This window comes from Nothobranchius furzeri, chromosome 16 (genome assembly GCF_043380555.1).
Source record: "Nothobranchius furzeri strain GRZ-AD chromosome 16, NfurGRZ-RIMD1, whole genome shotgun sequence".
NCBI classification, from domain to species: domain Eukaryota; kingdom Metazoa; phylum Chordata; class Actinopteri; order Cyprinodontiformes; family Nothobranchiidae; genus Nothobranchius; species Nothobranchius furzeri.
Genome location: NC_091756.1, coordinates 28415130 through 28429503, shown reverse-complemented (window position 1 = coordinate 28429503; position 14374 = coordinate 28415130). Strand labels below are relative to the sequence as shown.

Below are 14374 nucleotides of genomic sequence, written 5' to 3'. Positions count from 1 at the left end.
TTCTTACATTTAATGCCTTTAATACCTGTTGTTTGCCTGATTGCTGCTGCTAGTGGTTCAATAAAGATAGCAAACAGTGAGGGGGAGAGTGGGCATCCCTGCCTGGTCCCCCTCCAAAGACAGAAGCTAGCTGGTAGTTGGTTGTTTGTCCTGACAACAGACTTGTAGATCTGAAGCCTCTTCCTACAGACATTGAAGGACCTAAGCGTCTTTTGAATTGAATTGAATTAAATTGAAATGTCAGCCAACAATGAGCTGCTGACTAGAAAATAATCCTAACGTGAATGAGAGTGATGGATGTGTTAGAAAAAAAGTAACTCTCTACGGTTAGGATGAAGAGATGGCCTTGCATCACAAAGCCCATAATCACTCGTACTGTTTAACCATATTAGTGGATTGCCAATTGTGCTGAGTCCCAGCTGTACTGACCCTGTCTGTTAAAGTATCCATCCAAAAATTAAAATCACCACCAAGTATAAGTGGACAGTCCAAGAGAGTACAGAGAAAATGAGAATGATGAGTCATCAATATTTGGACAGTATATGCTGACGATACATAAGCTTTGGTTCTGTATTGATATTTTTAACATTATAAATCTACCCTCAGGATCTGAAACTGTGTCCAATAGTATGACTATATTTTGATTGTGAGTAGAGTGTTTTGTTGTTCAGGGTGGTGTAGACACCAACTTACCCGGTGGAGGAACCTTCATCACCAGCCTTGTTCCAGGAGGAGCTGCTGAGCGAGATGGACATTTACATAAAGGTATGAGACCATTGGTGTTTGTCAATGTCAAGACGCCTGGCCTCGCAAGGCGATGTCTTGCTTGGCCAGGTGCCTTACTTACAATGACACTGTCCTTCCTTGGTCAAAGAAAACGGTTAAATGGAACAGACTTACCTCACGTGACCGCGGTGGTCTCATGAGGTAGAGTCATTTTTTTATACATTTAAGTTTCAAAATAAATGTGTAACGCGCCTTTTACTTTTTAAATTGTGTATTATTGGTTAAATTAAATAGGTAAGCGAGTTACTACCTGCTAGCCACCAATTCTGCAACTAAAGCAACTAAACATCCATAGCTAACTCAATTCAGTTCAATTCAAATATGCTTTATTAATGCCAGAGCGAAATTAGAGTTTCAGTACACACAATTCAGAGATCAGACATACATAGGCAAAGACACATGACAAGAATTGGTAACTGTGGTCATTCGCAACCCTGAGTCGCGCTACCTTAATAGAGATCAGAGGGTTACATGGAGGTAAAAAAAGGCACTTCAGAGTTACCCTCCACAGGAATGGCAGCTTTGCTCTGCAAGAAAACACTTCAGACAGAGTTGCAACAGACTTCAGACATCACACAACATAAGTGTCCACTAGGTGGGGTGGTGGGTTTGGGACTCTCCACACGTCAGTTCCTGCAGCCACGATAAGCAGTGCACATCACCTCAGTCTGGACAGGGGAAGGAGGTTGTTGAGTTTTGGAGGGCACAGTGACTGCTGGAACGATTCGGCGGCCTTCACAGCCCGCAGTCCCGCCCAGGCTGGAATAGGAGACAGAGTTGTCATAGCCACGGCAGCATTCCACATTTCTTCTGAGGGGGCAGTATTCGTTGCAGCCTTACAGGCTCAAGGGCACCAGATTCAGATTATAAATTGTTTTGGGGCCAGACAGAGATAATTTCCTCTCTGTCTTAAAGTTCTGTTGGTCCTCAACCTCTCAAAATCCTAATAAAGGCATAAATTAATCTATCCCAATCTGTGCAGATTCATCCACTCGCTTCTTGATCGCATCCATCTTTTGTGCCAACGCATGAATCTCAGCCAAAGTTCCAAGCTTTTGATTCATCTCGACAATTATGTGAGTCTGTGAATTCACAGCGCGGTGTAATCCATCCCTGAGCTCGGGGAGAGCGCCAATATTCCTCGACAGCTCATTAATTTAGCCAGCAAGCCTCCTTGGCCAAAGAGCAGGAAACCTGAACCAACACCACAAATATCCAGATGTCTTCAGAATCCTCCACAGACAGTTGAGATAGGCAAATCAGGTTCCACTGTTTCTAGGAGTCCATGATATGACCAGCTGGGTCTGTCCCAGAGGGGCATCTGGGAGCCCCTTCTCCCGTTCTCATCGTTGAAAAAAAACTGCTTTGAAGCTAAAAAACATTTCAGATTTCAGCCCGATAGCTACAATTAGTTGACTTAAAATTAAACTGGAAAATTGCCCTGAAGTGGCTGCTGGCTCCTGATCCGCCATCCTTTTGAAAATACCGTGGTGTATTCTGTGAAAAATTTTGACTAAGGCTAGCCTACAAGACAACTCCTATGGATCTTTGGTCAGCTAGCTAAATGGCTAACAAATGGAGAACAGACGCCTGAGTAGCACATGAACATTGGAACATGCTTGGCGGTTCGTGATGATGTATCTCCTAGGCAACCAGGATGGGACCAAGGCATCAAGGTGAGGTTCCTTCACATTGAGAAACATCCCAAGTCCCAATACCCACACTGCTGTCTATGTTCCTCTGTAAAGTGCTCTTGGAGAAAGAGCATGTCAGGCTTTGAGTGTGCAGTAAACAAGTGTGCAACTAACTACAGAAATGAGAGTATTGCATCACTGACCTGCGCCACTGTGTCGTACCTCCGTGACTTCCTAAATGGGGATGCCAGTTGCTGTTTTTGCTCATTTGCTTCTTACAATTATATTAAAATGGAATGATCTTAAAACAAGTGATTAAATTACTGTAAATTATCCCATCCCATAAACACCAAATAGGAGCTCAATAAATTAAAGGCTATCTGGCAAAGTGTTTTTTTTTCATGGGCTCAATAGGCTTAACAGGCTGTCTAACAATATAATTATCATTTACTATGTTTATGCCAAGAAATATTTTTATAACAAAGAAATAATCAGCTAAACTGAAGTTTACTTGCTATTTTTTGTGCTAACTGTACTTGTTGGTTTGTTTTAATATTACAGGTGACAGAATTCTAGAAATTGATGGGATTAGCTTCAGTGGCTTCACCTACCAGCAGGCTGTGGAGTGTTTGAGTAAAACTGGGGAGGTAAGGTGGCCAATGTGTCCAGCTGGCAGTATGCTGTTGGATAAGGTAATGATTTGGACTTATTGTTGGTGATGCCAACTTGTTTGTTCCCAGAGGATAAAACCTGGTGCTTTTGATGAGAATTTCAATTTCCTGTTGTATCATAGTAGAGCTGGTTACAGGTTGCTTTCTCAATAGGACTTTTTAGCATGTAATGTTGTTGTTTCCTCGTGAAAAATACCCCAAACCCATTTTTGGCTGCATTCATACATTTCCCTATTTCAGCTGCAAATTTTTTATTTTATTTTGAAATTCCTGAAACAGCCTGATATATAAATTGTATGTCACTCCACCTTCCTGCTCCCAACATCAGGCAGTGCTAACCTCTGGTCTGAAACCTGTTTCCCCTGGCCAGCTTAGGAAACAAGTGCCATGTAAAGACTTGGTACTCTAGTGGTACGTGTGATAGACTGGCATGCAGTAACTCAGCAGTAATTTCTTTCTTCTTTTTTAGCTGCACTTGCCAGTATGATGTTTTTAATCCTTCATTGGTAAACTGATTAAAATATAAGGAGTAATTTGTTTTATTTTTTTGCTTTCTTTGATTATTTAGCCAGTGTGAGTCCATGTGAGGTGAGCAGAGTAAATCAACTAAAACGATGCTTGAAAATGATCAAATTCAAAGATGTTTAGAGACACAAAATATTATGCAGAAAATAATCTATAAAACTCAAATATAAAAACATGAAATCTGCTTCAGCTGGCTACATAAATTACTGAAGAACACCAATGGTATTCGAACCCCGGTGAGCACATTGTAAAACTGAGGCAGCAGGCAGACACCTTTACCACTGGCATATCATAGACAATACAGTTGCTGACTTGCCTAAGATGCTGTTGTAGGCATGTTTTGTTGGAACGGGTGTGGGTGGAGTTTCAACGAAACAAAGAGTTGTATTTCTGGGTATAAATTTAGGCATTCGAAAATCACTTACATTTAAGAGAAATGACATCTCAATGGTGCCAATGGTGATAATTTATCATACACTGTGCCTACCTTTTAAAATAGCATGCTATGAAAACTTTTAGACAGGGATATTCAATTCTGGGCCTGGAGGGCCGCTATCCAGCATGTTTTAGTTTTAACTAGTCTAAACACACCAGATTTCAATTTGCAGTAATTAACAGGCTTCTGAAGAGTATGATGAGCTGCTGGACAGATGATTCAACCACTAAATCAAGTGTGTTGGAGCAGAGAAACCACTAAAATGTGATGTATACCAGCCCTCTAGGACTGTAATTGAATACCCCTGCTTTAAAAATACATGCTGGAGCTGGCCATACCCACCCCAGCTTTGGCTGCAAAAAGCTGAGAAGCCCGGAGTTGCTCAGAGTAGAGCTGCTGCTCCTCCAGTTTACACAAATAGGGTGAGAGGGTGGCTCTGAGCAAATTTCCCTGTTTGTGACATCACAATTGGGGATTTTTTGAAACTGTTTTAGGCATACAATTCCTGAAAACAGTCACTTACAGAAAATGGATGGAAAAGTTTTAGATCATGTTTGAAGTGTTTACAGTGGCAGTAGAAATCCATATGGCAGCACAAAATGATACAAAGAGTGACTTTGCATGATATGTTCCCTTTAAATGAACTTTAAATGAACCATTTTTTCCTAAATGTGGTGATAAACGCACAAAAATAAGATGACACACAGAAAGATATGAGTGAGTTTTACTGTTTCCATTGGAAAACCCATCCTGTTCTTCTCCCACTATCTCATTGTGTTATGCTCTGTTCCTGCTGCCCAGGTGGTCTGCTTCGTAGTTGAGCGGGAGCCAACCAACTTACCCAAAGTTTCCGTCAGCACTGACAACAGTAGTTGTGCATCCAATCAAAGCCTCAGTCGAACCAGCAGCAACCAGAGACACAACAGCTGCTCGTCCATCAGCATGCCTCTAAACTCATCACCTGACCATCCCAGAGACTACAGCTTTGTCTCTGATGGTATGACATAACAACGGCCTTGATCTTCCTCTATAGCCGTCTAAAGCCTGATTTATACTTCTCCTTCGGCTTGGGTTTGGAGATGCACACATGCATTGATGAAGATGCTTTCCCTTTGAACGTCTCTATTGCCTGGGGAGTGTTGCAAAGGAAATCCCGTCAGGACAGCAGAGGGCGTAACGTTTTTCTGGGGGTATCCCACCACAATTACAGCCATGTGTCCGGTCCAAGATGTTCTATTTACTAATGTGTGTTTGCATTTCGAGTTTGTGTATTTAAGAGACACTTTAACACAAATACATTTGTCCCTTATTCTCGTCTAGCAGTCGCAACCTCTAAACCTCCCATCATTTTTGTCATAGATAAAACGTTTGCTGTATATCTTTGTATTCTTCAGTCATGGGTGTATAAACTTTTATTGTCAAACATTTTGCACAAGACCTTCTTTGATCTGCTCCTTGCCTGTCACTAGATTATTCTGAGGGGGAATGGAGGTGCTGTTTATAAATTTAGAGAAAGTGGTTTCCTGACCAATAACAGGCTTGCCGTCTTCGTCACTTTTGATAAATAATTAGGTACAAATTTGGGCATTTCAACCCCTGCGGGCCTGCGTTGGCGCCCTTGCGTCAATGCATAATGGCATTTCGTGATTCTGTACGCACGCAGACAGAGATGCATAAATCAAGCTTAAGAGGCAATACTTCTCTGATGGCCTGAAGGTGAACTTTCACACAACCCCCACCCTTGGACTTCCTCTTGATCTGTCTATTTCCATCTTCCTGCATCTAGTGCTTTGAAAATATCACAGGCTGATCACATTTGACTCCTTTTAAAGGTTGATTTTCTTAACAAGTCAGGGGAGGAAAATCTATTTTAAATAAAATGAACTGCAAAGGCCTTTCCTGCATGTTTATAGACATTTTTGTTATCTATCCTTAGATGAGATTGTTGAGTTTACACAGAAAGGATGCTGAAGTAACTAAGCAACAAAAAGTTTACAAATGATCAGGAACAGTTCAATGAAATTAAATTGGAAACATGGACTAAGGACTGCATAAGGACTGCAGGGTGAGGTTAGGGAGTTTACTTATCGACAATGAGGGTGTAATCATTCTCTTGGCCATTAGTGGGTGATAAAGTTGTTAAAGTTGTTTATCGGATTATATTTTAGTTTTCTTATTTTATTCAATCAACATGTTTTCATCAAACCCTAAAAGAAACAACAAAAATATAAACAAATTTTCTATCTTTTTTTTTGTCTATCCCCTGTACAAGAAAACGTCCAGGAGGTGACACTGACCAAGAACACCAGTGGTCTGGGATTTAGCTTCCTGATGTGTGAACTGGACCCTCCCACAAAGGAATTTACAAGCCTGGTCTGGATAAAGCATCTTTTTCCTGGACAGCCAGCAGAGCAGAGTGGCAAAATCCAAGAGGGAGACGTTCTGTTGGCCATCAACGGCCAGCCACTGAAGGAGCTATCCTATGCAGTAAGTGTCATCTCACTCGGGTTTGCTTTCCACTCACATTACCCACACTTCTCATCAGTGTAAGCAGAGACGTGGTACTGGATACCCCAACAACCCTAACCCATAATTACATTTGTCCATTTCCTCTGCAATTAAAGAACCCAAAGTAAACGGAAAAACACAGTAGCTTATTTGAGTTAAGTCTGTATGATGGGTTTTTGTGATGATGTGTTTACTGACAGATGGTAACTCCCTCAAGCAGGGGTCCTTGTGTTGTGCTTATAAAGCTGTTAGGTTGGGAATGGTTAACTACCGTATTTTCCGGACTATAGAGTGCACCTCAATATAAGACACACCTACTAAGTTTTAAAATATATATATATGGAACTGTACTTATATCAGCTGCACCGGGCTAAAAGCCGCACCCCAACCCCCCAAAATCCTTCTGGGCACTTTCCGTAGCACTCCTTTAACCATTCCTTCATTAGACTTTCTAGCATACAACCTTTCTGGTTAACTTTAACACCAATATGCTTCGGGAGTTGGTATTTCGGCATAGTTTTGCGCTTAAAAATGACCATTGGAGGAAGCTTCTTTCCAGATGCGGTGCAGCCCAGGACACAGGTGAAATGTGCCCTCTCATGCGCAGTGGTTTTCACCATAATGGATGATGCACCTGTCTTTTTTATCGTTTTGGTCAGAGGCAGATCAAATGTCAGTGGCAACTCATCCATATTTATAATGTCATCTGGTCCTATGGCGTTCTCCGCGATCTTTGTTTGAACACATTTTTGGAAACTTGCAAGTTTTTTCTTGTAGTCCGGGGGGAGTTGCTGACAGAGAGTTTTCCGCTCCCTGATGGACAAGTTCTTTCTTCTCATGAATCTAAAACACCAGGATGGTCCTCCGTTGAAATTATCTAAATTCATTTCGCGTGCAAATGATTTAGCTTTAAGCCGGATTTGCACGGTGGACACACCTCAGCCACCTGCTCTCTGAGTGTTAACCCAGTCCTCAAGAATATTTTCAAGTTCAGGCCACTTGCTTTTCTGTCCTCTGAAAGCCTTTCTAGTTTTTTGGCATTGAATGAGGTCCTCCCGCTGCCAGCTCCAATGCCGAACCATGGATTCATTCACGCCAAGCTTACGTGCGGCAGCTCTGTTTCCCTCCTTTACAGCCAGATCGATGGCCTTCAACTTAAATGCAACATCATATGAACTCCTTCATGTAGTTTCCATGATGAGGGTTTATGGGCTTGAAAACAATTCTTCGTCGTGCCTGCCGCTTGCATGTGCTAAATTAAAATGAGCACTTTCTTTGATTTCCAACTTTGAATCCCACCTGTTTCACTTTCTGCTAAAGCAACCCCTGGCGGGTGAAGGAAAATCTACAGTGAAGTCACACCTCATTATAAGCCGCATGGTTCAAAGTGTGGGAAAAAAGTAGTGGCTTATAGTCTGGAAAATACGGTAATAAACGTTATGCTCCAGGGCCAAGAAACAAATTATTTTTCCTCTTTATGTAAAGACAGAGAAAGTCTAACATTTTTTCTATTGTAGCGTCTTCCGTATCAGGGCATAATAAAATAACCTGGTTTTCCCAAGGATGTAAACATTCTTTAAATCCTGCCTCAAGTGCAGACGAACACAACAGGTTCCAGCACAAAACAGAAAAAGATATTTGAAAAAATGTACATTCTCAAAAATCATCAGTGGAAAAGTAGGCCTATACTTTTTACTTCTATAGAGTTCAGAGGTTCAATGTCAGCATGAGCTCCACTATAAGAGCAGCAGGTAGCTGGTCCAAAACATGCAGAGGTGTAAAAGAAGGGATAGCTAAATAAAGTTTTAAAGTAATGCTAAAAAATGCTTCAATTTGATGTTCCTGCTCTGTTTTGACAGCACACTCTGGTTGACCACCGTTTTTGTCAGTTCTTAGCTAAATATTGGCTAAATAAAATCAGCATGGTTAACACATGCAGTGCTGCAGGCTGCACAGATAGACAAAAGATAGAGTAATGTAAAATTTTACAGGTTTAAAGTTGATAAAATTGGCCAAAGGCAATGGTTAAAAGTGATGAAGAGAAATTCAAGTGGATGATCCACCCACATCGTAGCAGCCAGTCTCAAGAAAGAGTAAAAAGGTCAAGTATTTGCCCCACATCTCCACACACGAAAAATTTATAGCCATCTAATGACTTATACGATTTTAATATGGATGCAGGGGGGGGGGGGGGGGGGGGGGGGCTGGGAGAGAAGGCAGAAGCGAGATGAGGTGATTAGTTCTGAGAAATAATCGTGTGTGAAAATGACAATGATAGTGTGGTGTGTAGTTCTGTGAGTGACCCACGATAATGGTCCTGTTATGTGTTGTGTAATTGTTGCAGGCTCCTTCTAATGTTGTTTGTTTGTGTTTCTGTTTAAGTTGCTTGTCAAAATAAACAGAGACTCTGTTTATCTCCAACGACAAACAGTGTCACGGAGTTAACCCGCTCAACATATAATAGATCCGGTTATGCCTTCATTGTTTCAGCTGTGTAAAGTCCAGGCGTGTTAATCAAATAAAGTAGATATCCCCACACTGAACTGGTTATTTAGCATAGCCCGTTAATTACTGCAAACCGATCTGGAAGCTTGATGCTACTCACCTTAGCTCTGAGATGTAACTTTTTTGCATCTGTACAAAAATTATTTAGATGATCTAAAGCAGCGGTTCCCAAACTTATTTAGCCACGCACCCCCTTCTATGTCCCAACCATGTCGACGCACCCCGCAGCCCCCACATCACGGCATGGCTATATATATATATATATATATATATATATATATATATATATATATATATACACATACATACATACATATATACATATATACATATATATATATATATATATATATATATATATACACACACACACATATATACATATATATATATATATATATATATATATATATATATATATATATACATACATATATACATATATATATATATATATATATATATATATATATATGTATATATATATATATATGTATATATGTATATATGTATATATATATATATATATATATATATATATATATATATACATACATATATACATATATATATATACATATATACATATATATATATATATATATATATATATATATATATATATATATATATATATATATAAGTTAGGTTAGTTAATCAATAAGGTGGGGGATAGGTGGGAAAAATACCAACTAAATAATAAAGACACTCATACCTGCATCTTTTCCTCGTTTCTCCTCCTCTTATCTTCTTTTTTTTTCTAAATTGGGCACCAGATGGCTTCGACCATTTCTTCTCCGTTATGTTTGTGAGTGGTGATATGTGAAACGGTACCTGTATCCCTCCATCGTCATTCTCCGAGATCCCTCCACCCCCACCTGATGAAGGGCGCTATAGAGCGCACTATCCCACCCTGCATCCACAGGGGCATGGCGGACACAAGGGCGCTCAATAAAATCACAATATAAATGCAAACAATGACCTTGTTGTGCTTTTATTACAGAAATATTCTTATTATCATCACTCATCACTATTATTATTATGAAGAACATGCGATTTCTATGTTTTGTTTATGTATTGGTTGATGCTAAAAAAAAAAAAGAAAAGGAAATTAAATGCCGCCCCCTCCAGACTGCCGCCCTGTTCGGCCGCACATGTTGCACATATCAAGCTCCGCCCCTGGGATTGACCTGTAGAGCTTCCCTAAGGTGAGCAGGTCAGACAGAGGGTATGTGGTGTGGGGGGTCACAGTGTTAGCCACGGTTCTGTAGGACATGGAGATATGCTCCAGGGTTGAGTGGAAGGTAGTCAATGACTTTCTGAGCAGTGTTTGATACTGCACCGACTTCCTGTCCTCAGCTATGGAACCTGCATATGTGAGCATATTCTCCTCAGAGGAGTGTAGAAGCCCAGCAAAAGCATCAGCTCCAGATTGTCCATCTTGAGGACATGCAGGAAGTGTAGCCACTGCTGAACCTTCTTTATCAGAGCTTTGATGGTACAGGTCCAGGAGTGGTGTGTGGTCTGGGTTCTTGTTCTGTGTGTGCATGAAGCGGTACAAGTGTTACTGCTGCTGGAATTCATAATTGTATCCTTCTCAGCAGCAACACTAGCCTAGTGAACTAGACCAAATGCTTGCTTTGCAATAATACATTTATTTAGCCTGGCTTGCCAGGCTACAGCAGCACTGCAGGTGCTCTCCATGTCCAAAATGTGCGAAAGCAAGGTCCTTAGTCAACTTAAAGTTGCACACATTTTCCCTCTACGTCTTCTTTTATAAATCCCAAAGTTTGCATGGAAAGTTGCAGTTTTTTGACCCCATTTTGGGCATAAGTAAGCTTTAAAAATGAGGCCCCTGGTCCATATTGTGACATCATCAAGGAGAGGAGGAGGAGATTTTAGAAACTTGAATGGCTCTAGACCCTTTGAATGTTGTTGTTTTCATCCGTTTAATAGCACACATGCACACTATGCTGTAGGGCAGAATCACCATCTCCAGCCATTATCCAGAGCCGTAACTCTGCCATTTAAGCTTACAAAATAAAAACCTAGGGGTTTAGATATTATTACTTTAGATCAGGGATTCCCTAAGTGTGGTGCGCGCACCCCTGGGACCATGTCTCGCCCCTGTTTGGATCCTGTTGCTTTGATTAAAAGCCTGCCTGTTGTACAGATCTTGGATCTGCTTCTCGACCTCGCCTCCTGTATGCTCCCTGTCTGTGACTCTGCCTCTCAGTCTACCTGGTGTACCGAACGCCGGCCCGTCTCTGGATTTGGCCTCTCGCCTTTCCCCTTGGATTTATTACAGATCTCTCTGGCTCTGACTAGGGATGCACCGATACCGCTTTGCGGTCAGGAGATCCCTTTGATCTGCTCAAAAGTAACTCATGAGGTGAAAAAGTAAGAATCCAAGCAGCAGTTTTTCTGGAGAGTTTAGAGGAGATGCAGGAAGATGAGAGACAGACAGGACAGGAAAACAGTTAAATGAAAAGAAGAAAACAAAAAAAGTGTTTGAAAGTAAAATGTAGGTAGATTTATCTTCACTACATGTTTTTACCTGTATAAAACAATAAGTCATACACATGTAATATTTATACATCTGATACCATTCAGATCACCTTCAAAATTCAATCACACACCCAGGGCCGTTTCAAGGCATTTTGGGGGCCAAGGCAAAACAGAACACCCCCCCATCACTGGGTTCCTCCAGAAGCCTCTGTGTAATTCATACCCTGTCCAGGAGTGTTAATTATACAGTGTTTGTAAAAACACCCCAGACATCACTGACATGTTCTAATATTATCAGATAAAAAACAAAATAGTCGGACACGCCGTCTCATCTGCTTCTTTTCTAAACTCACAAAAACATGTCAGTAACAAAACCGATTAAAAGCCACTTTTTGTGGATTCTCTGAAAGTTTCCATGGAGTCTGTGACAAATGTTCTTTTTCAATGATCCCATCGACTAATCTCACAGCTGAAACAACGCATTCTTAATAATCTGAAGATTTAACAATGCTGTAGTAAAACACAAGGTATAATCATTTATTATTAATATGACATTGTGTTAGGCCTGACTTGAGCTGAGCGGGACCGGAGCGAGAGTTTGGATTGTAGCGTGTGTTTATGACCCAAGCGCAGAGTGACTGACGCCGGGCAGATAGACACGCGTTTGCTCTAGGAGCCAAACCGTAACAGGCTAGTGAGCACGGCGGCTCCAAAAGGAAACAAGCTGACTTACTACGAGTCGGCAGGGTGAGTAGCTTGGGCTGGTCTGGTCAGAACTGGTTAGAGTAATCCGGTAGGATTCGGTGAGGACTTGGAACATAGTCTGGTTAGGATCGAGGACTGATTGATCTGGTGTTACGCTGCACTTCCTTATGTAGACGTGGCGGGTGACGTGAGCCGGAAGGCTGGCGCTGGGAATGCTGGGTAGTGGAGTTTGACTGGGCTGAATGAGTGTGGGTTCCTCCAGGGGAGGATGTCGAGGGCTGAGAGAAAGGCAGCGTGACAGGACCCCCCACCCGAGGGATGGCCCCAGAAGTCCCAGGGCGATTGGCCAAGAAATCAGAGATGAGCGAGGGGTCCATGATTGCGCTCGTCGGCTCCCAGGAACGTTCCTCTGGACCGTAACCCCGCCCAATCCACCAGGTATTGCCAGCCTCTGCCACGGCGACGGGCGTCCAGCAGGCGCCGCACGGCGAAAATCCCATCCTCGCCAACTCCTCGAGGCGGAGGCTCTGGATTTGGAGGAGGAGCGAGGGGAGAAGTCCATACAGGCCTCAACTGGGACACATGGAAGACGGGATGAACTCTGAGAGGCCTGGGCAGGCGGATGCGGTAAGCCACCATGTTAATGACCCTCTCCACCGGGTAGGGTCCCACAAACCGTGCAGCGAGTTTCCGGGAGCCAGCGGGCAGGCGCATGTTCCGGGTAGACACCCATACCCTGTCGCCAGGTTGGAAAACCGGCCCCGTCCGGTGGCGGCGTCTGTGCTGGCGAGCGTACTCCGTGTTGGCTCGCTGGATGGCTGCCCGAGCATGGATCCAGGCGAGGCGGCAACGCCGGACCAGGGTCTGGGCAGCGGGCACCTCAGTCTCTGGTTCCTGGTGGTGGAAGAGAGGAGGCTGGTACCCATTGCAGAGCTCGAACGGGGAGAGACCAGTGGCCGAGGAAATGTGGAGATTATGGGACATCTCCACCCACAGAAGGTATTTGGGCCAAGTGGTTGGCTGAGACGAGGCAAAGCTGCGGAGGTACCGACCAAACTGCTGATTGGTACGCTCGGTCTGCCCATTGGTTTGGGGGTGGTAACCAGAGGAGAGACTGCTACTGGCACCAACCAGCTGACAGAAGGCTTTCCAGAATCTGGACATTAACTGGGGTCCCTGATCTGAAACAATATCCTGGGGGAACCATGGAGGCGCACCACCTGCTCCAGGAGGATCTCAGCCGTCTGCTTGGCTGTGGGCAGAACAGGCAGCGCCACCAGGTGAACCACCTTCGAGAACCTGTCCACGATGGTTAGGATGGTCTCGAGCTGGTTGACAGGAGGTAGCCCGGTCACAAAGTCCAGACCGATGTGGGACCATGGTCGGTGCTGTATTGGGAGAGGTTGTAGATCTCCGGTCAGGGGTTGGTTTGGTGTCTTGGAACGGGCGCAAGTGGGACAGGCGGCCACGTATTCCTTTACGTCTTTAGCCATGGAGGGCCACCATAGTGCACATTGCAGGAACTGGAGGGTTTGGGTCTCCCCTTGGTGCCCAGCCAGACGGGATGCATGCCCCCAGGCCAGGGCTTCAGAGCGGCAGGAGGAAGGCACATAAAGCCTGTCGGGAGGCGTATCGGCTGGTGCGGGATCGGTGGGCAAGGCAGCTCGGATGGCGTCCTCTACCGGTCAGTGGAGAGCAGCAATGATTTTCTGGGCTGGGAGAATAGGAGGTGGTTCCCTGGCTGGTGCAGACTGGGTGTAACGGCGGGAGAGGGCATCAGCCTTCAGATTCTTTGAACCGGGACGATAGGCCAGGTGGAAGTGATAGGGTTCAAAGAAAAGCGCCCAGCGGGCCTGACAGGGGTTAAGTTGCCAGGCATGCTGGATGTGGATGAGGTTTTGGTGGTCCGTCCAGATGGTAAAAGGGTCCGTTGTGCCCAGCAACCACTGCTGCCATTCCTCCAAGGCCCATTTAATAGCCAGGAGTTCCCTGTCACCTACCCCATAATTGCTCTGGGTTGATGTGAATTTATGGGAGAAGTAAGCACAAGGGTGCAGTTTGGAATCGGGACCGTGTTGGGACAGGACCGCCCCTGC

The 14374-nt window shown here is 43.6% G+C and overlaps 1 protein-coding gene across 1 annotated transcript in view; it reads left to right on the top strand.

Moving 5' to 3' along the window:
* Positions 1-14374, top strand: part of frmpd2 (FERM and PDZ domain containing 2) — a 61646-nt gene that overhangs the window by 41295 nt on the left and 5977 nt on the right. The window contains exons 23-26 of the mRNA XM_054749047.2: positions 672-765; positions 2982-3067; positions 4854-5049; positions 6325-6539. Coding sequence (XP_054605022.1) covers positions 672-765; positions 2982-3067; positions 4854-5049; positions 6325-6539 — 591 coding nt within the window. The remainder of the gene's footprint in view (positions 1-671; positions 766-2981; positions 3068-4853; positions 5050-6324; positions 6540-14374) is intronic.